The sequence below is a fragment of the Neoarius graeffei genome, chromosome 12 (assembly GCF_027579695.1).
Source record: "Neoarius graeffei isolate fNeoGra1 chromosome 12, fNeoGra1.pri, whole genome shotgun sequence".
NCBI classification, from domain to species: Eukaryota; Metazoa; Chordata; class Actinopteri; order Siluriformes; family Ariidae; genus Neoarius; species Neoarius graeffei.
In genome coordinates this window covers 64089827-64116715 of record NC_083580.1, presented here as the reverse complement: position 1 = coordinate 64116715, position 26889 = coordinate 64089827, and the positions used below count along the sequence as shown (strand labels likewise).

Sequence of the window (26889 nt, the reverse complement as noted above, 5' to 3'; positions counted from 1 at the left end):
TGAAAGTCATATACAGCAGATTTTGAAAAAAGGAAAAAAAACCCACCAAAACTCGTATCTCTGTGATTTATACCAAAATCACTTAGAATTACTACAGATGATATCTTCCAGCAACATTACTTAACACATGTCTGGAAGACCTATCCTGTCTCTATAGTCAAACCCCAATTCCAAAAAAGTTAAGACACTGCATAAAATGTAAATAAAACCAAAATGTGATGATTTGCAAAATCATGGAAACCCTACATTTAACTGAAAAATGGTACAAAGACAACAAATCAAATATTGAAGCTGAGAAATCGTATTGCTTTCTGAAAAATATATGCTTTTTTTATTTGGTGTCAGCAATACGTTTAAAAAAAAAAGTTGGGAAAAGTTGACACTGTGTTGCATCATGTCTACTTTTAACAACACTCTGTAAACGTTTAGGAACTGAGGAGACCAATTGCTGTAGTCTTGAAAGAGAAATATTGTCCCATTCTTGTCTGACGTACAATTTCAGTTGCTCAACAGTTCGGGGTTTCCTTTGTCGTATTTTGCGCTCCGTAATACGCCAAATGTTTTAAATGGGAGACCGGTCTGGACTGCAGGCAGGCCAGTTTAGCACCCAGACTCTTACTATGGAGCTATGCAGTTTTAATATGTGCAGAAAGCAATTTGGTATGGTCTTGCTGAAATAACAAAGGCCTTCCCTGAAAAAGATGATGTCGCTTAGATAGCAGGATGTTGCTCCAAAACCTGTATACATCATTTAGCATTAATGATGCCTTCCCAGATATGCAAAATACCCATGTCATGTGTACTAATGCCCCTCAAACCATCATAGATGCTGGCATTTGAACTGTGCACTAATAACAAGCAAGATAGTCCCGCTCATCTTTAGCCTAGAGGACGTAGTGCCCATGATTTCTAAAAAGAATTTCTACTTTTGATTCGTCAGACCTCGGGACAATTTTCCACTTCACCTCAGTCCATCGTAAAAGAGCTCAGGTCCAGAGAAGGTGGCAGTGTTTCTAGATATTGTTTATATCTGGTTTAACCTGCATTTGTGGACAAAGTGACGAATGGTGTTTCACAGACGATGGTTTTCAAAGTGTTCTTGAGCACATGCAGCAATTTCCATTACAGAATCTGATCGTGTCCATTTTTAATGCAGGGTTGTCCGAGATCCTGAAGATCATGAGCATCCAGTGTTGGTTTTCAGCCTTGTCCCTTGCGTACAGTGATCTCTCCGGGTTCTCCAACTCTTTTAATGATATTATGTACTGTGGATGATATGATCTTCACATTTTACATTGAGGAACATTATTCTTAAATTGACTCAGCCTCTCTGGGATGCTTTTTTATACCCAATCATGTTACTGACCTGTTGCCAATTAACACAATCGGGTTTTATTTATTTTTTTTAAACATCATGGCGATGCCTCACGAAATGAGAGCATCGCTATCCGCTCCACAGATGCTGAAAAGACAGCCCTCATTCACTACTCATGTTTTGGACAGCAGAGTGACACATGGCTGTGAGGTGGAGCCAATCAGACAGCCCCAGCCGGAGCAGTTTAAGTGGGGTCTCTCTTCACCTTCCTGGAGTAATCAGGGGAGTACAAGACGATACAGCCAACCTCACAGGTCAGTAGAGCTTAGGTGTAACTACGATGCCGATACCCTCATTTCATCTGCTTGCAGGTCAGCTCGCTGATGACAAGGAGAAGAGGAAGTGCGTGCTCCGGCTCAGCAGCACACTCACCGGGTTCTCCATACAGCTCCAGCCCGTGATGAAAGAGCTCCTGGACACCCATCACACCTCGCACAGCCCTACACTTGTCACTTTTCCCAACATGTTTTTATTAAATAAAAGAACACTTTTTTCCACCTCATCTTCTGGGACCGTGTCTGACAACTAGCGTCCCAGTACATAGACCCCTTCGCAGTAAACGTCATTCATACGCAAGAGGAAATTGAGCTCGCAGCCTGGACCCAAAAAAGACTCAGCGACGGTAGAGACGAGAAGAAATATTTGGAAGAAATGCGTAGTTGTTGTGTTGTCGGGTGTCAGAATCGTAGCAGTGATGGGGTTAAAATGTACAGAATTCCAGCAGGATCTCACCCATTCCAAAAAAATCGCCGACGTCTATGGCTACAAGCGTAGTGTAGACCCAGTGTAGACTGGGATGAAAGCACTATCAAAAATGCGCGGGTTTGCAGCGGCCACTTCATCACAGGTAAGATCAGGCTATTTATTAAATCTTTTTCTTTTTTATTCTTTCTAGTCTTCGTTTATTGATGTAGCAAAATACTTTGGTAACGTTTGTCTGATTAGCTGGGTCATAGTTACACAATGTAATGAATATTGTTAGCATGTTAACTTAGCTTTGCATGCAATTTTGTTTGTAGGAGAGGTCTCGCTTGACTCAAGCAGTCCAGATTTTGTGCCATCATAACAATCATATGCGTCTAAAGACTTGTAGGCACGAAGTTTTTCGTGGGTGTACACTGAAGTCTTGTCAGTAAGGTACGAGTATATATCTGGCCATTGTATACCAGGGAACTTACTAACATCGTCCGTCCACTCTTTAATTAAATACGGATCCAGTAGGCGATGTCCACTTGTTAGAGTTAACTTATTTATGTAGCATTCTCGATCTTGTAACGACAATTGTTTTGCATAATCTGACAGCTCATAATGCCGATCTATGGGCAGCGCCATTGTTTCTGAGTCCAGGCTGCGCGCGCATCCTGGTAACGGTCGGTTTGTTTACAAACATGCGAAGGGGTCTATATTACATAACTTTTGAGTCTTTTGTTGTCCCGTCCCAAATTTTTTTGAAAATGTACTGCTGGCACTAAATTCAAAATGAGTTTTCAAAAAAACAAAATTTGTTAATTTCAACATTGGTTGTGTTTGTTGTCTTTGTACTAGTTAAAAAAATTATATACGAAATATAGGTTTCTATGATTTGCAAATTCTATTCATAGAACTCTGATCATCATCATATTCTATTTTTAAATTACGTTTTATACAGCTTCCCAACTTTTTTGGCAATGGGGTTGTCATGAGTGGCACAGTGGTGTAGTGGTTAGCACTGCTGCCTCGCAGCAAGAAGGTTCTGGGTTCGAGCTCAGCAGCTGACAGGGGCTTTACTATGTGGAGTTTGCGTGTTCTCCCCGTGTCTGTGTGGGTTTCCTCCACAGTCCAAAGACATGTGGTTAGGTTAACATGGGGCAGCCTCAGGCTGAAGTGCCCTTGAGCAAGGCACTTAACCCCCAACTGCTCCCCAGGTGCTGTAGCATAGCTGCTCACTGCTCTGGGTATGTGTGCGTGCTCATTGCTCACTTGTGTATGTATGTGTGTGTTCACTGCTTCAGATGGGTTAAATACAGAGGACAAATTTCACTGTGCTTGAGTGTACATGTGACAAATAAATGCTTCTTCTTCTTGTATTTTATATAAACCTATAATTAGCTCCTCGTTGTCATGTGATCAACACTCAAGGCCATGATAATCATATTGTATTGAAAATTTAAAAAAAAGGAAAAGAGGGACTGTTTCATCCCTAAATGCAACCTGAATTACCTCACAGCTGAACTCCATCTCTGCATCCATGGTGATGACTTTGACTTTAAAAGTCTTCGGTTGTTTCTTTTTAAGTCCCAGAATTGACATCTTGAGCTTTTAAAGGTCTAAAAGTAGAAAGAAATCAATGAGCAATTCCTAGAATAAACAGCTAACAATGCACAATACATTCAGGTCCATAAGTATTTGGGCAGTGACAGTTGTGACACAATATGCCTCTGTACGCCACCACAATGGATTTGAAATTTAGCAATCAAGACTTTCAGCTTTAATTCAAGGTGTTTAACCAAAAAAAAAATTGCATTAACTGTTTAGGAACTATAGCCATTTTTTATATAAGGCCAAAAAAAAAAAAAAAAAGATAGTGCGTTTCCGGTAACATGAAATACTAAAATAAGGTCGGTAGGTAGGAAAAAGTTTTTTTCTTAATTTTTTTATTTTGTTCGAAAAAATTAACACAAGTAAACATCTTACAAAATAGTATTTTGGCACAGAATCCTTTATACCACACATCATAATAAAATAAAAGTGTTTTAAATCTTTAAACGAATAAAAAAAAAAAAAAAATATCGCGAGAGTTCGAGTTATGATCTACGGAAGCGTATTGCTGCCACACTCAAAAAAATTGGCTTAGAATCAAGTAATTACGTGAAAAGATATTGTTAATAAAGTTATCACGTTTTTACAATATATTTATCATGTAATAACATATCACGTAATTTCATGATACGAAATTATCACGTTATTTCATGATATTTTCATGTAATAACATGAAAACACCTTATCAAGAAATAACGTGAAAATAACGTCCTAGGCTAGGCTACTTCCATTAAAAGCAGACGGTCTAGCCTAGCCTACTGTAGAACTTGGGTCGAGCAAAAACACCGAGCAAAAACATGGCTGAATCCTGAATGACTCCTATTTGTATAAATAGGGGACTACATAGGCAGCAAAATGTAGTGTTTTTCCCTGCCATGGAAGTGCACTTGTATACTGAAGAGGAAGCAATTTGCATTACAGCCTTGAATGAGGATTCAAAATGGCGGCTCCGCTCAGTTTTCCCTTCCTCCTTCAGTATACAAGCGCGCTTCCATGCTTATGCAGGAGGGCTGATAGAAGTGGTGAAACATTTTACTTTTTATCGTTTCTTTCACAACTTGAATGCGTTGAAACAAACAATTATGACAAACTAATGCCGCTTACACTAAAATATCGAGGGAAATTTGTAATAAAAACTTTACGGTCGGCAATTTCGCCGCCGAAATTCTCGGTCGGTCGGGTTACCGGAAGCACACTATTTTTTTTTTATTTGGCCTAATCACTCCATTTTCACAGACTCAAAAGTAATTGGACACAAGTGCTTTCACAGCCAGGTGTGGCCCATTTCCTCATTATTTCATGACACATTAAGGAGATAAAAGATCTGGAGTTCATAGAAACTTTCAATCTGCAGTCTAAAGGGGGGCGGATTGATGCAAGTGAAAGAGGCCATCCATCCATCATCTGCAACCGCTTATCCTATGCAGGCAAGCTGGAGCCTATCCCAGCTGACTATGGACGAGAGGCAGGGTACACCCTGGACAAGTCACCAGGTCATCGCAGGGCTGACACACAGAGACAAACAACCATTCACACCTACGGTCAATTTAGAGCCACCAATTAGCCTAGCCTGCATGTCTTTGGACTGTGGGGGAAACCGGAGCACCCGGAGGAAACCCACGCGGACACGAGAACATGTAAACTCCACACAGAAAGGCCCCTGTCGGCAACTGGTCTCGAACCCAGAACCTTCTTGCTGTGAGGCGACAGTGCCTACACCATCATGCCACCCCAAAAAAGGCAATCAATAGACGGACAACAACAACGGACCCATCAGCGATAGAGAGCAGAAACTTTAGGAGTAGCTAAATCAACAATCTGGTACATTTTTAAAAAGAATGAATACACTGTTGAGCTCTGCAACACCAAAAGGCCTGGAAGACCATGGAACACACCTACAGTGGATGATTGTAAAATTCTTTCCTTGGTGAAGAAAAACTCCTTTACAGCATCTAACCAAGCTGAGAACACACTTCAGGATAGAGGCCAATCACTGCCTTCATGAATGTAAATACAAAGGGTTTAGCTTAAAGAGGAACTGCAGGCAAATTTATCATCACAATTCTATTTATCTAATTTTATAAAATGTAGGAATGCATTTCTGACAGCTATTTTGTCACTGCTATAGCAAGTTATGAGTGTTTGAAATATGCTCTGTAATATATCAGTCCATATGTCAAAGCAATGGCCGGAAACGAGATTCGCTGAGACCTGTGCGAGACATCGTAGGACGGAAATAAAACGTATAGCGGTAATCAAAGTGACCACATCTGCCAACGTTGTCAAAAGATGCACGTGCCCTCTTCCGAATGCTGACGTAATCAAGCCAGAAGTTTACCCTGTGTCCAAAATCGCTCCCTACTCACTATACAGGGCACTATATAGCGGGGACACTATTTTGTAGTGCTGTCCAAAACCTTAATGAGGATTATGTGGGAAATGCGCCCAGTATATGCATTTATCACAAAAATACATGCATGTATTTATTATTTTGAAAACCCACCAGCCACCTGATCTGGCACGTTTTAATCGTGCGACAGTAACGGGGTCCGTCTCAGAAACTGGTCTCTCATTTGGGACATTAGGGTCAAAAAATAAATTTTCTAATTTTACTTTTTTTTTTGCATTTACCGAACACTCAACGTTTCTTTTGTCATGTTTAAGAAAAATAAAGATAGTATCTTGCTTTATCTGGCCTCCACTGAGGAAAATTTTGATTACAATTGAAATACTTTTGTAAAATTGATTTACATATAAAATAACTACATCATGAAGAATTAAAGCCCTTCCTTCACAGATGAGTGAAAATATTGAATAAATTTCCTCTTTTTGATTGCTTGAGTTAAAAATGCCAAGTTATGATGACTGAATTGATTATTCACTTAAATATGAATATGATACGGCGAAATAGGACACAATGGAAAAATCAAGAACACACCGGAAAGATGAGAATAATGGCGGTGGTAAAAGAGCAGCAATTGTACTGGCTGAAGGTCACGCGGGTCTCTGCTGTGGCGCGCGAGCAACGGGACATCACTACTGCACCGGACGGAGTGCGAGGCGGGGGCGGGGCAAAATGACTGGCTGTAGATTCTATCAAAAGTTCGATCTAAATTGACCATGGTTGCAAAATATTGACCAAAAATATGCAAACACTACGAAATATGAACGCAAGATGAAAAAGAAACATGCTATTGCCTTATACTGCAAGACTAAAACAAAATAAAAAACTGTCAAAACTCACCTTTTCAGTGATAACATCCGAACAGATCACTCGTGTAACAGAAAGACCGCAAATGGAAGCACGATCAACTTCTAACTGTTGGAGTGGAAAATTCCATTCTACATATGCAAATTGTTAATGTGTGTCCTTCCCCGCACACAAATAACATGCTACGGTAAAAAATAGACCACAACTCATTTTATAGCTCAGAAATTCATACAAGACCAGCTACCATTGTAACACATTCTGTAAGAAACATATTCTATACCTAACTTTCAGCTTTTGTTTTAAAAAACAAAATCGCAGATTTATAACTAAATTTTTATATGGCGTAGTGATTTTAAGTTACTTCTTTTGGTGAGGTAGTGACCTTGACCCTGAGGCTTTCCGTTTAGATCAAAACACGATCGTATTGGTTTGGGTCTGCGGAAAATGGAGTTACAACGATGATCAAATATTTTGCATGATGTTTTATTAGTTATGATTATTCTGTGAGTGCACCGATCCTTAGACGTATAAAGTTACAACTTAAAATACAATTAGTGATAACTGTAGACTTTTCAGTGGAGTACAACCTTTTTAAGGGAATGCGATGTAGTCAACCATTTATCATGTCCCAGATCAAGCCGCCATTTTTCCACAAATTTGCAGAATTTGACAAATTCTGAATAGAGTATTCGCATCAAAGATTTAGTTTTATCTGTATTATTTCTTTCATCATTTTATTTCAAATTAAAACCAACATCACCATTCAAAACCATATAGTTTATTGACTGAGTATATTTAGTGGGGTACCCCCACAGTACCCAGTTTCTGAGACAGACCCACTGACGTAAATACCCGCGTGTCGGACTAGTCCTTATCCTGTCGTCTTTCCAACTCTTCTCTACTCCACGTTGGTTCAAAGTCGTATGGAATCATCTGTCATGTACGCGAGGGACGCAGATGTACAGTTTAATAAAGTGCAAAATATATATACAGTGAAACAATATACAGTGCCATGAGAAAGTTTGGGCACCCCGTCTGAGGTTGTACAATAATTGACTCTGTCTCCACAGAAAAACACCCTAGTGGCATGTCCTTCCTTTGCCCATCAGAGCCAAGTGCTGGGTTGTTTTGCAGACACTGATTTTAATTATTGGTGTATTCCTTTGTATGAAATTAAATCAAATGTGAAAAATAGGCTGTGCAAAAGTATGGGAACCCTTGACATTTTGTTGCTTTGAAAACCTGTAACTAATCATCACAGAGTAATTGAAAACATCAAGTTGGTTAAGTGAGCTCATTAAGCCTTGAACTTAATAGGCAGGTGCATCCAATCATGACAAAGGCTATTTAAGGTGGCCAAATGCCAGTTCTCTTTCTCTTTGACTGTCCTCTGAAGAGCTGCAAGATGGGGGCCTCAAAACAACTTTCTCATGACCTCAAAACGAAGATTATAGAGCAGTATGGACTAGGGGAAGGCTACAAAAAACTTTCCAAAAGATTTCAGCTGTCAGTGTCTACCGTGAGGAACATTGTAAGAAAATGGAAAGCCACAGGCACAGTCCTTGTCAAGGCCAGAAGTGGTAGGCCAAGAAAAATTTCAGGGAGGCAAAGACGAAGGATGCTGAGAATTGTTAAAAACAACCCACAGACCACCACCAGAGACTTGCAAAGGGATCTAGCTGCAGATGGGGTCACTGTGCATAGGGCAACAATACAGCGCAATTTGCATGAGGAAAGACTGTACGGGAGAGTGATGAGGAAGAAGCCCTTTCTTCGCAGTCGCCACAAATTGAGTCGCTTGAACTATGCAAAAGCACATTTGGACAAGCCAGTATCCTTTTGGAATAAGATCTTGTGGACTGACGAAACAAAAATCGAGTTATTTGGTCACAACAAGAGGCAATACACATGGCGTAAAAAGAACACAGAATTCCAAGAGAAACATCTGCTACCCACAGTGAAATTTGGTGGAGGTTCCATCATGCTGTGGGGCTGTGTGGCGAGTACTGGTACTGGGAACCTTGTTAAAGTTGACGGTCGCATGGATTCCACTCAATACCAGCAGATTCTTGAGGATAATGTGCTAGAGTCTGTAACAAAGTTGAAGTTGCGCCGGGGATGGATGTTTCAACAAGACAATGACCCGAAACATTGCTCAAAATCCACTCGGGCATACATGCAGAGGAACAAGTACAATGTCTTGGAATGGCCATCCCAGTCCCCAGATTTGAATATCATTGAAAATCTGTGGGATGAATTGAAGCAAGCTGTCCATGCTCGTAGACCTTCAAACCTCAAGGAATTAGAGATGTTTTGCAAGGAGGAGTGGGCCAAGATGCCTTCGTCCAAGATCCATACACTCATTGGTGGCTATAGAAAGCGTCTAGAGGCTGTAATTTTTGCAAAAGGAGGCTCCACTAAATATTGATGGAATGTTTCTGTTAGGGTGCCCAAATTTATGCACGGGCCTATTTTTGTTTTGCTGCATATTGCACTTTTTCTGTTAGCCCAATAAACTTCTCTTCAATGCTGAAATATGTCTGTGTCTTTTATTTATTTCATATGTCAAGACTAAGTTGTAGAATCAAACACCCAATTATATATGAATGAAAAATACTGGGATTTGTCAAGGGTGCCCAAACTTTCTCATGGCACTGTATACACAAGCAAACAATCCAAAACTGCAGGCTAGATCAAAAACGAGAATACAGGCAAAAGGGTCAGTCGAGGCGCAAACAGTACATCAAAGGCTAAGTGAGGACAAGAACAAGAAACAGGCACAAGGATCGTGAAACAGGAACTCAAGACAACAGGTAGAAAGGCTCGGTAATGCATACATGCGTATCGTAATACTTCGCGATGCAAATGCATCAGCACCGTCCTGAAATAGGCAAACACAGAGTTCCTTAATTGAGCTCAGGTGCGCCTTGTTCACGGCGCTCATGCTGGAGTCCACTCGGCGCACGCGCAGCCCGAGGCATGCCTTCAGGTGCACGCGCCACAGCGTGCAGGACTGACAATCCATCACTGATGAAGCTGGCAAATCTCAAAATTAACCTAAATTGGAAAGACATGGCGATCTGGCCGCTCTGTAAACAGTTTTCAAAATGGCAGCGCTGACACTTCACGTTTGAAGTCTCGTGGATAAGTGACGCCTGCCGTGGACCATATGAACTACATTCAACATGGCTAAAAACCAAAAAGGCTGATAAGTGTAATATAATATATATGTCAATACGAGTCACAATATAAGGTTAAAAAACCAAAAACACAATAACACGTTCACTGGCGCCATCTGCGGGGGGCACGGACCTTTTTGACCCCCCAAAGATAAAGTTGGGGGGGCAAAAACACCCCAATAATAAAAAAGTAGCAAACAGTACAGATGAACTCATGTTAACTGACGATTGAAACCACCTAAACAAATAATAGCCTAGCTTTGAATGCAAAATAAGTAATCTATAGAAACGTCACCTAAAATGTTATGATCGGACATGACCCGCCCCCTTTTCCGCTTGCAATATTCCAATGGTTGGCAGTGAGTGATTGACAAGTTGCACTACGCAAAATTTACACGTCCTTTAGTGCTTTGCGCAGACTTAAGACCTACCTGCGGAGCACCATGACTGCTCCGAGACTGAATTACTTGGCTGTTCTTTACACACACAAGGAACATACAGACCACATTGATTTGAAAAAAATTACCAATGAGTTCAGCGCTTGTGACAGAAGGAGTGATGTTTTTGCGAAGTTTTAGGGCTGATGGGCTATTAGGGTGAATATGATTTTCTCATGTTCATGAATATGATTTTCTCACTGCCTACTTGTTAATTTCCGTGGCCATGAAAGAGATGTGTTGTTAAAGTTTGTAAGTAAGATTAAAATTAACTTTGTCATATCCATTAACTCTTAACAGAAACTACATTCATGTACAGTTGCCTGCCGAATTCATCTCAAAGAAAATTGCATGAAACTAAATTTGTTTATTGAATAAATTGTGTTTCATACAATGTTTAAAGTCGTGAGATTTTTTTAATGCATCATAATAAGTTATCGTTAAAATGGGCGCTTCCCACTTGCAATGGTGAATAGTAATGAATGACAATGACTTACAACTGAGTCTTTGATATTCAACTACATACACTGCCGATGTCATGACGTCACGGTGCAAGAACATAATTCTGACCCCCCAATGTTGACATGAAGTTGGCGCCTATGAACACGTTAATTAAGAAATAAAGCAAGTTTAAGGCCGAATCCCATTTCACCCCTTGGACCAACCCCTTAGCCCTTCCCCTCCATTTTGCGCGTTCACGTGAAGGGGTAGGGGTATCCCAATCCCAGTTAATGCGGAGGGGTAGGGGAAGGGGGAGGGCTTCTGTACCCCTCCAAACGGAGATTTTCCTGGAGCAGACTCCGAACGAAGGGGTTTGAGTGACTTCCCACAATGCCATGCGGATTTCAGCGAGATTTCATGCGGATTTCAGAAAGATGGCGGTTCCCGCGGCGAAAGATTGTCATAAATGTATTTTCTCCATTATTTACGTGTTTTAAGTTGTTATCCAGAGGAAACACGCCGCTTGATTCGCTTTCGAGCTGAGAATGAGCAGCGATTTCTGAAATCCAAGCTGCTGCTAAAAAGCTTTGGGAGTGAGTATTGTTTTCGGTTGCTTTACTGCGTACGTTTTGTTCTGTTATTCTCGCTTTTATTGTTTACATGAGTGTTCTGACACCTCATTCTGTCGGATGTGGTGCACGAAGCGCCAAAGATATTCCATTCAGTGGTGTTAGTTAACAAATCACACCCTGCCAGCAGAGATTTCTGCCTCTGGCTCTGACTGTAGCGGCTGGTCGCAGCCAATGACGCATTTGGTCGCGTTTTGCTAACGTAAACGCTGACGGAGGTACGCGATGATGTATGCGATCGTTGAAGGGCTATCCCAATACGTAAGGGTTGAATTTCAAGCCCTATCCCTTGTAGCTCAGTTTCAAGGGGAAGGGCCAAGGGGAAGGCGGAGGGGAAGGGGGAGGGGTAGAAATTAGAATTGGGATTGGGCCTAAAAATGACTTCAGTTCCCCTTTAAGATGCAAACCACTGGTAACCATTATGAACAGAAAGGCCAGATTAGACTTTACAGGAAAGCCTGCCCAGTTCTGGAACAAAATTCTTTGGAAAGATGAAACCAAGATTAATTTGTACCTGAATAATGGGAAGAGAGCAGTATGGAGAAGGAAAGGAAGGGCTCGTGATCGAAAACATACCACATCATCCGCCAAACATGGTGGACATGGGCATGTATGGCTGCCAGTGGAACCGGGTCACTTGTATTTATTGATAATGTGACTGCTGATCTAAAAAGCAGTATAAATTATGAATTACACAGAGTGATACTTTCTGCTCAGATTCAGTCAAATGCTGCAAAACTGATAAGATGGCGCTTCACAGTACAGATGGATAGTGCCACAAAACATACCATGAAAGCATCCCAAGAGCTTCTTAATGCAAAGAAATGTAAATGTGGCCAAGTTGGTTATCCTAATTGAGCATGTTTTTCCACTGACTGAAGACAAAAAAAGACTAACAGACAAGCATCAGTAAAGGCCTGGCAAAGCCACTCAAGGGAGGAAACTCAGCATTTAGTGACGTCCATGGGTTCCAGACTTCAGGCAGGCATTGATTGCAAAGGGTTTGCATCCAAGTATTAAAAAAAAGTGATAGTTAGTCCAGTTACATTTGAGCCTGATGGAGTATGTAAAGAATGGGTGCAATTCCTAAAGGTTAATGCAATAGCTTTGTTAAATCCCTTGAATTAAAGCTGCAATTCTACATTTCAGTCAAATCTTGATGGCTTCATTTCAAATCTGTTGTGGTGACAGACGTGTCGCTGTCCAAATACTTATGGACCTTGACTTGTATACGTACCGGTACAGTGGTATGCAAAAGTTTGGGCACCCCTGGTCAAAATTGCTGTTACTGTGAACAGTTAAGCAAGTTGAAGATGAAATGATCTCCAAAAGGCATAAAGTTAAAAGATGACTCATTCCCTTTATATTTTAAGCAAAACCTATTTTTTATTTTCATTTTTTACATTTTCAAAATGACAAAAAAGGAAAAGGGCCCGAAGCAAAAGTTTGGGCACCCTGCATGGTTAGTACCTAGTAACACCCCCTTTGGCAAGTATCACAGCTTGTAAACACTTTTTGTAGCCAGCTAATAATCTTTCACTTCTTACCTGGGGGATTTTCACACATTTGTCCTTGCAAAAGGCTTCCAGTTCTACAAGCTTCTTGGGCTGTCTTGCATGCACTGCTCTTTTGAGATCTATCCACAGATTTTCAAAGGTATTTAGGTTAGGGGACTGTGAGGGCCAGGGCAAAACCTTCAGCTTATGCCTCTTGAGGTATTCCATTGTAGATTTTGAGGTGTGTTTTGGATCATCGTCTTATTGTAGGACCCATCCTCTTTTTAACTTCAACTTTTTTACAGATGGTGTGATGTTTGCTTCCAGAATTTGCTGGTATTTATTCAAACCCATGCTTCCCTCGACCAATGAAACATGCCATGTGCCACTGGCTGCAACACAACCCCAAAGCATGATTGATCCACACCCATGCTTCAGAGTTGGAGAAGTGTTCTTTTCCTGGAATTTGGCACCCTTTTTTCTCCAAACATACCTTTGTATATTGTGGCCAAAAAGTTCTATTTTGATTTCATCAGGCCACAGGACTTGTTTTCAAAATGCATCAGGCTTATTTAGTTGTTCATTTGCAAACTTCAGATGCTGAATTTTGTGGCTAGGATGCAGGAACGGTTTTCTTCGGATGACTCTTTCATCAAGGTCATATTTGTTCAGGTGTCGCTGCATAGTAGAACAGTGCACCACCACTCCAGGGTCTGCTAAATCTTTCTGAAGGTCTTTTGCAGTCAAACAGGGGTTTTTATTTGCCTTTCTAGCAATCCAACGAGCAGTTCTTTCAGAAGGTTTTCTACAGTGGTGCTTGAAAGTTTGAACCCTTTAGAATTTTCTATATTTCTGCATAAATATGACCTAAAACATCAGATTTTCACACAAGTCCTAAAAGTAGATAAAGAGAACCCAGTTAAACAAATGAGACAAAAATATTATACTTAGTCATTTATTTATTGAGGAAAATGATCCAATATTACATATCTGTGAGTGGCGAAAGTATGTGAACCTTTGCTTTCAGTATCTGGTGTGACCCCCTTGTGCAGCAATAACTGCAACTAAACGTTTGCGGTAACTGTTGATCAGTCCTGCACACCGTCTTAGAGGAATTTTAGCCCATTCCTCCATACAGAACAGCTCCAACTCTGGGATGTTGGTGGGTTTCCTCACATGAACTGCTCGCTTCAGGTCCTTCCACAACATTTCGATTGGATTAAGGTCAGGACTTTGACTTGGCCATTCCAAAACATTAACTTTATTCTTCTTTAACCATTCTTTGGTAGAACGACTTGTGTGCTTAGGGTCGTTGTCTTGCTGCATGACCCACCTTCTCTTGAGATTCAATTCATGGACAGATGTCCTGACATTTTCCTTTAGAATTCGCTGGTATAATTCAGAATTCATTGCTCCATCAATAATGGCAAGCCGTCCTGGCCCAGATGCAGCAAAACAGGCCCAAATCATGATACTACCACCACCATGTTTCACAGATGGGATAAGGTTCTTATGCTGGAATGCAGTGTTTTCCTTTCTCCAAACATAATGGTTCTCATTTAAACCAAAAAGTTCTATTTTGGTCTCATCCATCCACAAAACATTTTCCCAGTAGCCTTCTGGCTTGTCCATGTGATCTTTAGCAAACTGCAGATGAGCAGCAATGTTCTTTTTGGAGAGCAGTGGCTTTCTCCTTGCTACCCTGCCATGCACACCATTGCTGTTCAGTGTTCTCCTGATGGTGGACTCATGAACATTAGGCAATGTGAAAAAGGCCTTCAGTTGCTTAGAAGTTACCCTGGGGTCCTTTGTGACCTCACCGACTATTACACATCTTGCTCTTGGAGTGATCTTTGTTGGTCGACCACTCCTGGGGAGGGCAACAACGGTCTTGAATTTCCTCCATTTGTACATAATGTCTGACTGTGGATTAGTGGAGTCCAAACTCTCTCGAGATGATTCTGTAACCTTTTCCAACCTGATGGGCATCAACAACACTTTTTCTGAGGTCCTCAGAAATCTCCTTTGTTCGTGCCATGATACAATTCCACAAACACGTGTTGTGAAGATCAGACTTTGATAGATCCCTGTTCTTTAAATAAAACAGGATGCCCACTCACACCTGATTGTCATCCCACTGATTGAAAACACCTGACTCCAATTTCACCTTCAAATTAACTGCTAATCCGAGAGGTTCACATACTTTTGCCACTCACAGATATGTAATATTGGATCATTTTCCTTAATAAATAAATGACCAAGTAGAATATTTTTGTCTTATTTATTTAACTGGGTTCTCTTTATCTGCTTTTAGGACTTGTGTGAAAATCTGATGTTGTTTTAGGTCATATTTACAGTATGCAGAAATATAGAAAATTCTAAAGGGTTCACAAACTTTCAAGCACCACTGTCATACATGTCAACCTTTGGTCAATCAAACCTGTATAACCAACCTCCAAAATCCGTATTTCCCTTATAAAATCCGTATAAGATGCAAATTAAAATAATTTACCTAAAATTTGAATGATAATTAACAATGATATATCCCAGTTAATTTTTATTCAATATTAATAACAATAAACCTTCAGAATGAATACAAAGCTCCAATGTTTGACAAAAACACAAAGTGTTATCAGCGTAGTTACGAAGGAAATACTTCGTTGTTTGGAGGCAGGTTTCACCGAGCGGCTATTATGCGCGGGACTTCATATTAGCCACAAAGTCAGGAAAATCTGTTCGTAAAATTACGTTATAATGACCAAATACAATGAAAAGTATTTTTCCAGTCTCACCTGTGAAAGGTAATCCCATGTGATCTCGTTTGGATGGTAAACCTGTTGGTACAGTTAAACGCAGCACATGAATGAGGCATCTTTATTCTCGGCCAGAGACGGCTGAAGAATCTCCACTTTGCCACATCCAATATGGCGGCGAGGATGACGTATGATTCTACGCAGAAGGCGGCCTCTATGTTTATATGCCTATGACTTCACGGTTGGTGGGATTCTCGCAATGCGGTGTGCGCATGATCAAAAGTGGAACGAAGTCTCGCTACCACAAAATGCGCGATTTCATAAGACTCTTTACTGGCTGTTGTGTACAGTACGTTTTTAATGTTATGCGTTCTTTTATCATCGTGGGAATTGATTATAGCTCTAAATAAATACTGAAGTTTTTTTTAAAGAATCCGTATAACTTTATTTATACGCCCGTATACTACGTTTATTGAATCAAATCCGTATAAAATACGGACATTCCGTATAGGTTGACATCAGTGGCGGCTGCTGGTTTTTAAAACAGGGGAAGCCCATTTTATGCATTCATCGTAAAACCTGTAGGCCGGATATCAAAGCATAGAAAGGTGTGCCCCATTAGCATAGTGAACCAGACAACCCTACCTAGTGGCAGAAAGTATTTTTGCTTGTACATTTCATGTTATAGTCTGGCTTGCCAGGCTAGTGCCTCATATCTCATCTCATCTCATTATCTCTAGCCGCTTTATCCTTCTACAGGGTCGCAGGCAAGCTGGAGCCTATCCCAGCTGACTACGGGCGAAAGGCGGGGTACACCCTGGACAAGTCGCCAGGTCATCACAGGGCTGACACATAGACACAGACAACCATTCACACTCACATTCACACCTATGGTCAATTTAGAGTCACCAGTTAACCTAACCTGCATGTCTTTGGACTGTGGGGGAAACCGGAGCACCCGGAGGAAACCCACGCGAACACGGGGAGAACATGCAAACTCCGCACAGAAAGGCCCTCGCCGGCCCCGGGGCTCGAACCCAGAACCTTCTTGCTGTGAGGCGACAGCGCTAACCACTACACCACCGTGCCGCCTGTGCCTCATATCCTTAATCAAAAATATCAAACATCCAAAAATCACTGGCTATTCAACGAAGAGCCTTGAACATCATACCCTGATATGCAACACAGAGTCTTTAACACAACACCCAGCTGTGCAACACATCCTTGAACATCTTCTGCAACACAGTCTGGAAATTCATAACCAGGTAGGCTATGCAACACACAGAACCTTGAATATTATACCCAGGTATAACCTATAACACAGAGCCCACCATTCTCTTAACATTACTGAACAATATACACACTTCACATTCATGAACATGAACACTATTTATACACAAATTCTGCCCTCCGCTCCTTTTCCAGAAAATGGTCTGTGACCCTGTCATACCAGCTGGTTGCGCTTTCCAGAGACTTTACCAATTTCTGTTAGCAGCTAGCACTGCAGATCCCAATAAGGCTCAAGCTAGCCTACAACCAGATTGAACTACAAATGAAATAAACGAGTGAATTCACGAATGATCAAACTGATAGAATGGATGAAAGTTAACGGAGCACAACGAGTAATATTTACATTTATTTACAGAGTAATGTACAGAGACATCAATGAGAAGAACCGTTTATATGAAAAGAAATTCGGACAGCACTTTAGCACACGACTACACTTTCTTGACATCCGCTAGGGACTGACTGATCATACTTCCGTGTTCCTCGCCGAAGTACTGCCCTCCTCATGTCTTTCAAACACTACCTCCAATAATCCTTTATCAGCCTGGCTTCTTGTCCCTCCCACTGTCTCGTTTAGTCCCAGAGAAGCCCGGCTTCCCTGGAAGTGACGATTTTGTTGATTTTAACCAATAACAACTAGCCGAAATTGGCTGTTCAGAGCCGTCTCGTAGACTGCAACGGATACCCGGCTGCCAGTCAGTGTTGCCAGATACTGCTGACGTTTTCCATCCCAAAATATGTTCAAAACCCGCCAAAATGCACTTAAAACCGCCCAATCTGGCAACACTGCTGCCAGTCCATAGAGCCCATTGAAATAAGAAAGGTTACAGCCTGGCAGCAAAGGTGATTCTCGTAGCGAACTGCAAGTTCGTCAGACATCACTCAAATAAGTTACAGGATAGTTATGAACATAAATACAATCTTGGGCATATATTATGTTATGCAAGTTATTGTTTTAATGAGAATTCAACGTCGTAGACGCCGCAGTTTGGGGAGAGAATTTTAGGGGAAGCTCGGCTTCCCTTGTTGTCTCTGAGAAATCGCCCCTGGTTGACATGTATGCACTGTACATCTTCCAGACCTCACCTTGAGCTCCACTGTTTGTTAACTTTCATTCCTTAATAACATTACAATCTGAGGAAACAGCTACTTGAAAATACTTTGCTATGTTCTTGTAGCCTTCTCTTGCTTTGTGAGCATCAATTATTTTATTATTCAGAATGTGATGGAGTTGCTTAGAGGAGCCCATGGCTGTTGATTTTAGGGACAAGTTTGAGGAGTCAGAGAATTTATACAGCTTTGAAATCTGCATCATCTGACCTTTCCTAACGAAGAATTTGAACAAGCCACAGCTCAATAAGCTAATTAAGGTCTGGAACCTTGGTAAAAGTTCCCTGAGAAGTCAAATGTATTGGGGTGCCCAAACTTTCGCATGGTGTTCCTTTTTTTTTTTTTTTCACTCTCCAGTTGTACAAAACAAACATAATACACAAATCTTACAGAAAACGCTGCAAAAAAAAAAAAAAAGTCTCGTCTTTACCTTTATGCCTTCTGATGATCAGTTCATCTTCTGCTCACTTAACTATTCACAGTAACAGACATTTTCAGTAAGGGTGCCCAAACTTTTGCATGCCACTGTATAACAGCTACCAGCCATATGCACTAATCCTCATGCAGTCTATTTAGTTATGATGCTAATTTGTTTGCTAATGTTGCCTTCTGTCATATTAAATTAACTTAGCTGTTAAACAGCAACTGTAGCTAACAAGTTGAATAATAGTTTACAACCTAAAAAAATATACTAATAATAAATTAAAAATGAAAGGCGGTTATTTTTTGTTTGTTTTTTAATTTTACTGTTTACATGTACATCACACAAAATCTTAAACTTAATGAAAACTTTAAAAAGTGCTGTCAGCTAATAGCAACCCATACACAGTGAGAACTCTTCAGAACAGCTGTTTGTTCATTAGCTTTAGCTCACTAGTTTAGCTTAAATCAATTAACTGTTTTAGGAACCGGATTTATGTTGCAGTTTTGTGAAGAAAACAGCACGATAAATTAAAGAAAGCGACTACCTGACTCCCTCAGTCCTCCGGTTATTGTTCCAGGTCGAATCCCCGGAGTAAAGTTTCTGGCTTCTCCCCCAAAAGGCGAACAACAACCCGGATGAAAGTTGTAGCTTGCACCGCAGCTAATCAACTAGCTGACTCTAGTTTTCGCGCAACAACATAAAATAAACGCCAAGTGAACACATCTACGACATAAGCTGGGATCATATCGATAAATATAAAGGTGTTGTATGGCTATTTCACATACTGCTGCCGCGATTTAATATTTGGCAAAGTAGAAGCGTGTTGTCAGAAGTTTGTATTCAGAAACGCTCTACAGGCCAAAAGGAGAACAGCAAACTGTTTCGTGCAAATTCCAGTCTCCTGGAGGAGTGCACAAACTTTCTGAAGCTATGGACTTCTTCCAGTCTCTAAAAACCACACAGTTCTCCTCATGACTGCAAAACAAATACATTCGATGACCACTGTATTAAAGTGTAAATGTGCAATATTTTTGTGTCATATAAAGTCATACCTGAGGGAGTCAGGTAGTTATATGAGAAAGAGTGGAGTGAATGAGAAGTACTAGTGCATCTCAAAAAATTAGAATACCATGAAAAAGTTCCTTTTTTTCCATAATTTAATTCAAAAAGGTAAACTTTCATATATTCTATATTCATTACATGTAAAGTGAAATATTTAAAGCCTTTTTTTGTTTTAATTTTGATGATTATGGCTTATAGCTCATGAAAATCAGAAATCCAGTATCTCAAATTATTAGAATATTCCCTAAGATCAATCTAAAAAAAAAAAGGATTTACAATACAGAAATGTCCAACTTCTGAAAACTATATCCATTTATACACTCAATACTTGGTTGGGGCTCCTTTACCATGAATTACTGTATCAATGCGGTGCGGCATAGAGGTGACCAGTCTGTGGCACTGCTGAGGTGTTATTGAAGCCCAGGTTGCTTTGATAGTGGCCTTCAGCGTATCTGTATTTTTGGGTCGGGTGTTTCTCATCTTCCTCTTGACAATACCCCATAGATTCTCTATGGGGTTCAGGTCAGGCAAGTTGGCTGGCCAATCAAACACAGTAATATCATGGTCAGCAAACCATTTGGTAGTAGTTTTGGCACTGTGGGTAGGTGCTAAGTCCTGCTGGAAAAGGAAATCAGCATCTCCAAAAAGCTCGTCAGCAGATGGAAGCATGAAGTGCTCTAAAATCTCCTGGTAGATGGCTGTGTTGACTTTGGACTTGATAAAATACAGTGGACCAACACCAGCAGATGACATGGTACCCCAAATCATCACAGACTGTGGAAACTTCACACTGGGCTTCAAACACCTTGGATTCTGTGCCTCTCCACTCTTCCTCCAGACTCTAGAACCGTGATTTCCAAATTAAATGCAAAATATACGTTCATCTGAAAAGAGGACTTTGGACCACTGAGCAACAGTCCATTTCTTTCTGCTCACTGTTATGGCAAAAGCTTTGCTCACCTTGTGTACCAGTTCTTGTCTCTCCAGAGCAGCTTTGCCCCCCTCTTGCTGGAAGACAGTCTCAATTACATTATAGCCTATTATGGGATCATCGGCCACTGCTGGGTCACTGGACACTAACAGGGGGACTCTTAGTTCTGTTACTGTATCTGGTTCTCCAGCCAGTGTGAAATTCACCTCAATCCAGCCAAGGTAGGGAATTGGTGTGTTATTAGCTGCATGAACAGTGAGAGTGTCTTCCCCTAGTAGTTCCTTGATGGGTCTAATGGTTGTATGAGGGAGGTGCTGCTGTCGCCAATGGTCATTAATTACACTAGACTGAGCCCCAGTGTCCCACAATGCTTCAACTGGATGGTTGTCCAGGAAGCAGCTGACCATGCATCATCTCCCTACCAGTTTGACTAGCTGCGACTGGTGTTGGGGTGATAAGTACTGAACCCTGAACGGCTTAGAAGGATTATTACTGGCTACCTTTATGTCCATTGGGGCCACTTGAGTGGACTGGGTGTTTTGTAGTGGGTGGGACTTTTCTTGAGGAACTACTGAGTGTCCCGTCTCAGCAGCCCCTGTCCGTTTCCTGACTGGTTATTCCCGACTGGTGCCCGGCATCCACGTGAGAAATGGCCCTCCCGACCACACCTGAAGCAGTGCTGACAGTTGTCCCCATTCTGTTCCTCTTGACACTTATTGCAACCTCTACCACGCCGCCTAGGCCATGATGGGGTAGAATTGGCTTCCATTGCTTCGCGGAACATTTGCTTAATTTCAGTTCTGAGCTCTTCAATGATCTCCTGTGTACACAATGTCTCCACTTTGTTCTCCTTTCCCTTCACAGACCTCACTGCCGCCGCTGTAGCAGCAGGGCTGGCTTCTTTGGGTGGCTGAGACACTTGAACAGTTGGACGAGCAGGCTGAGTTTCTGTGTGAAGTTCCTGCACACGTGGACTCCTTGCCGTGGTGAGCCTTTTCCTTTTCTCCAGACGCTCACCTTCCAGTTTTGTTGCCTCATTCACTAGCTCAATCAATTCCTCATCTGACGTTCTGACATCACTGAGGTAGTGCAAGATCTGAAATTTCACCGAGTCACTCAGCAATCCAGTTTCGATTGAGCGTAGGAATTTGCGCTGTATGGTGTCCCTGCTATACTGCACATCAAGATCCCCATTTGTGGCCTTCCATAGGAGTTTGTCCTTCAGTTCAATAGCTCTGAACACAAAGTTTAACGCTGTCTCCCTCTGGTCTTGCGATATGTTGATCAGTTGGTGATAGAGGTCGGTGGCACTGTCTACTTTATAGTGGCCTTTTAGGATTGTGAACAGGGAATTAAGTGTTAGCCCGCGCTTGATTTCTAGCATATCTCTCAAAGGTAGACCTGGGGTTATGGCTCTGATCACCGCCTCAATTATCTCTGTATCTGAGTGTCCTTTGTCCAGTCCTACTTCAATCTGTCTGATCAGGCTAAGGTAAGATAGTTTATCCTTCTGACCACTCTCCCCGATTTGCCCAAAGATCTTAAACTCTCTTCTCAGTGTGACCTCGGGCAATCCAGCAGGCTGTTCGCGTCTGCTACAAAACAGAGTAGGCCTGTGGCTGAGTTTGCATCCACATTGTCTCGTGTGTGTTCCTCTGTCTCATATCTAGTGTGACTGGGCTGCAGGTACTTTTCACCCAGCCCTTTACATTGGCTGGGTTCCTCGAAAACTCTGTTCCTGGGCAGCCTGTTCCCCCATCTCAGTCACAAATGACAGTGTGTCAGTCAATAATGAACTAACCTCACTTTCTTCCTGAGTTTCCTCTTTTTCATCCAGCAAACCTTCGAACATTTTGATGAGTGATCTCCGGGTCCTGCTGCAGGGTTCTCCTCTGTCCAGTCCGTCGCATTTCAGATACATGCAGACTTCAGAAAGTTCCTTCTCCGCCAACTGCCACAGTGCTTCACTCACTTTGTCTCGAAGATACTGGATGTCTCCCATTGTCTCACTCAAGGCTCGTCTCCGTATGAAAGGGGTGGTGTTTTCTTGTTAACTACTCCTCCTGGCTGGCTCGCCAAAATATGTTACGGGTCCCAAAAATTACACTGTGGTCTGGAGTAACATATTTAATGAAATATCATCTGTTGGGAATACACAAAGATGCAACAGGTCAGATAGCGCTCTCATTCACGTACATTCATTCATTGACAACACTTCGTTCTGATGTCAGCTATTTCATATTGGATTCCATACTAACTGTAAATAATAACATAAGTGTTACTTAATATACAACTGATCATATGCCACGTTCTGGTCCCTTACAATAGACAAAATACTGTGTGTGCATTCACTCTCTATGGACATGTATTCCATTAAAAGGAAGTATTTCGCCAGTAACCAAATTCAACATCTTACATCAACAATAACAGTAGGGCTGCACAATATATCGAAAGAGTATCGATATCGCGATATCATAGTTTGCGATACACATACCGCAAAAATTACTTAAATTTCGATAAAAGGCACATTTTTCTGTGCCGTCCAATCACATTTGAATGTCAACAAGTGCCGCGGGATAACTCCGCCCCCTATTGCAAAACAAGTAAAAGCCTCGTGGTGATGGTGGAAGGCGGGAGCAAGTGTGGTGAGGAACTGGTTTCCAAAAAAAAAAATGCACGTCTGCTATTCGGAAGTACTTTGGATTCAGGAGGGGTGATGTACTGCAAACTCAGGTACTTTGCAAGACATGTACCTGTAAAACAGTGGTGGGGCGGCTCACTGGGACAAACACTGCTGTACAGAAGCATAAAAACATAAAACCTCACTCTCTCTCACACACACTACCGCTCTCACTCTCTCACACACACCACTGCTCTCTCACTCGCATGTGTTATTAACAGATTGTGTTTGAGTTTATGGTGAATCTGTGTCGCTCACCTTCATCTCCCGGGAGCCACTGAAATTGCCATTTTGAATGCTTTATGTTAATGTAATGTAGTTTTCAGTTTTTTGTTTACTTCAACTTAAGACATTTTCTGCTGCGCTCACAAAAATTAAGAGATTTAAAGATGATTGATGGACACCATTGCAGGTGTAGCCATGTTTTTCCAATAAAAAATAATGTTGGAATGGAAGCGATGCATTGGGTGGTTTTTTTTTTAAATGCTAGATACAGGGCAGAACGGCGAGTAGAGGTAAGAAAAACATTATATATTTAATTATCGTGATACATATCGATATCGAGATATTCAGTCATGTTATCGAATATCGCATTTTTCTGATATCGTGCAGCCCTAAATAACAGTATGCATTTCAATCAATAATCATGTCTCTCTCTACATAGTAAACATGCAGATAAATCTTAGTGTCTACTGGGAGAAGATCTAGTGTGTTTGTGGGTGGGTGCGTAGTGTGTGTGTGTGTGTGTGTGTGTGTTCCTGTGCCTGCACGCGCATTTGTAACGTTCCCACCACGGAACAACATTTGTCTTGCTTATATTCTTGCCATTCAATTTACATTTCTCACTCAACAGGGAATAACAATAAAATAGATACAGAAATAGTGTGACACAACACTTTAAAGAACAATCGTGTCTTGGTATATCCTTCCCTCAGCAACCACATACAGACAAGTACCCTCTACTGCAGGGGTGTTCAAATTGATCCATAAAGGGCCGTGTGGCTGCAGGTTTTCATTCCAGCCATGCAGCAGCACCCTGATTTGGCTTATTCAATCAACTGACAAACCCACCCTTTAATCAAGGGTGGGTGTGGCTGCAAGTATTTGACTGTGTGAAGACAGTTCAATTGATTGAATGAGCCAAGTCAGGTGTGCTGCTGCATGGCTGGAATGAAAACCTGCAGCCACACGGCCCTTTATGGATCAATTTGAACACCCCTGCTCTACTGTAATGCTTAAATGCTAAGAGTTAGCAATCGCGATTAGTATTAGGCTAGCTAGCGTTCGTTCATTAGGGCTGAGGTAAACACAGAACGAAACCCAACTACCTGCAATATTCATTACTAGCATGTTTAGGCTACGGTAAACATATTCATTACTAGCACATTTCACAGTAAACCTCATACATTACATATCCATCTCCAAACTGCATTCCTCATTTAGCTGACAGGTTATTTTGTATCAAACACTCAGTGGCTTCACTGGTGACCGTTAACTGGCCGCCCTCGCTGCACCAGAAACAACTGAGAGGAAAACTCATTGCTAATACCATTACAACCATTACACAGGTCGCTATCTGTGCTCCTATAAGTGTTACTGTTTACAGAATTATGTTTTGAGTGTATTTACCTGTTGGGAATACACAAAGATGCAACAGGTCAGATAGCGCTCTCATTCACGTACATTCATTCATTGACAACACTTCGTTCTGATGTCAGCTATTTGCAAGCTTCCTATGTGTATTCCTATGTGAGAGCGCCATCTGCTGGTGAATTTATTCTCAGCAGGAGTGAATTATATCACTGAAATTTCTATAAAGTGGCAGTTCTATAATATAAATGACATGTGTTCAGTCTTTTCTCTAAATCAAGTCTTTTTCCTATCTGTCAAATCACACTCTGCCACACATGGAGGTGACCAGTCTGTGGCACTGCTGAGGTGTTATTGAAGCCCAGGTTGCTTTGATAGTGGCCTTCAGCGTATCTGTATTTTTGGGTCGGGTGTTTCTCATCTTCCTCTTGACAATACCCCATAGATTCTCTATGGGGTTCAGGTCAGGCAAGGTGGCTGGCCAATCAAACACAGTAATATCATGGTCAGCAAACCATTTGGTAGTAGTTTTGGCACTGTGGGTAGGTGCTAAGTCCTGCTGGAAAAGGAAATCAGCATCTCCAAAAAGCTCGTCAGCAGATGGAAGCATGAAGTGCTCTAAAATCTCCTGGTAGATGGCTGTGTTGACTTTGGACTTGATAAAATACAGTGGACCAACACCAGCAGATGACATGGTACCCCAAATCATCACAGACTGTGGAAACTTCACACTGGGCTTCAAACACCTTGGATTCTGTGCCTCTCCACTCTTCCTCCAGACTCTAGAACCGTGATTTCCAAATTAAATGCAAAATGTACTTTCATCTGAAAAGAGGACTTTGGACCACTGAGCAACAGTCCATTTCTTTCTCTCCTTGGTGTAACAGAGTTAAAAATCGCCTTTGGTATGTGAGGTGAATTCGTACAAAATTGTAGATCACATACAGTATCATTATAATGTTATACTTTTTGATTGGTTTCCTTGTAAAGGTTTCGGGTGTTGTCCTGCATTCACCAATGTTGAATATGGGGCTGCGCAACTGCTCGTTCATGTTCATATTTATGCTTTTTGAGTCCGTGCGCTACCCGTACCTTCCAGCTAGATTTCCCTGCGCTGGAAGGTAAGCATGCTTTGGAAGCGCTCTGAGTTCAACTTTGATATTTTAGTAAATTGACGCGTGCAATCCACAAAATGTTTAATGCATATTGATATATATATATATATAAGGCCAAAAAAAATGTGTGTTTCCGGTTACCCGACCGACCCTAATCCGTACCGCCCGACCCTAAACTTTTTTTTTTGTTATTTCATGATATTTTCATGTAATAACGTGAAAACACCTTATCAATAAATAACGTGAAAATAACGTCCTAGGCTAGGCTACTTCCATTAAAAGCAGACGGCCTAGCCTAGCCTACTGTAGAACTTGGGTTGAGCAAAAACATGGCTGAATCCTGAATGACTCCTATTTGTATAAATAGGGGACTACATAGGCAGCAAAATGTAGTGTTTTTCCCTGCCATGGAAGTGCACTTGTATACTGAAGAGGAAGCAATTTGCATTACAGCCTTGAATGAGGATTCAAAATGGCGCCTCGGCTCAGTTTTCCTTTCCGGTCTTAACGAAACATTACAGATATTAGGTAAAAGTGATGGTCTTTGTCAAGGATGTAGAGTTAAGGAAGATGTTGAGCATGTTTTATTCCATTGTAGTAAATACAGTTCTCAAAGACAGAAATGGTTGGAGCTTGAAGCAGGTTCAGACATTCACAACCTACTAAAGGAAGAAGGAATACAGCGAAATAGAATTAAAGCACTAATCATTTATCTTAATGATACAGGTCTAATGAAAAGAATATAATTTTTTTTTTGGTAGCCTAGTAATCTGATATAGAATCTGTCCAGTCCCTTCACACACTCCTGTACAGTAGGTGGCGGTATACACAGATTGTGATAATCTGCCATTAAGAAGAAGAAGAAGTTTTC

General features: G+C 41.3%; 1 protein-coding gene across 2 annotated transcripts in view; it reads right to left on the bottom strand.

The window, feature by feature from the left end:
* nf2b (NF2, moesin-ezrin-radixin like (MERLIN) tumor suppressor b) overlaps positions 1-19505 on the bottom strand; it is a 49427-nt gene extending 29922 nt beyond the window's left edge. Inside the window, exons 1-3 of one of the 2 annotated variants that reach the window (XM_060936214.1) lie at positions 19185-19505; positions 18647-18688; positions 3575-3681 (exon numbers count right to left, since the gene is read on the bottom strand). In XM_060936214.1, coding sequence (XP_060792197.1) covers positions 3575-3664 — 90 coding nt within the window. In that variant the 5' untranslated portion in view covers positions 3665-3681; positions 18647-18688; positions 19185-19505. The remainder of the gene's footprint in view (positions 1-3574; positions 3682-18646; positions 18689-19184) is intronic. The other variant, XM_060936213.1, reaches the window with a different exon arrangement.
* Positions 19506-26889: the final 7384 nt, after the last annotated feature.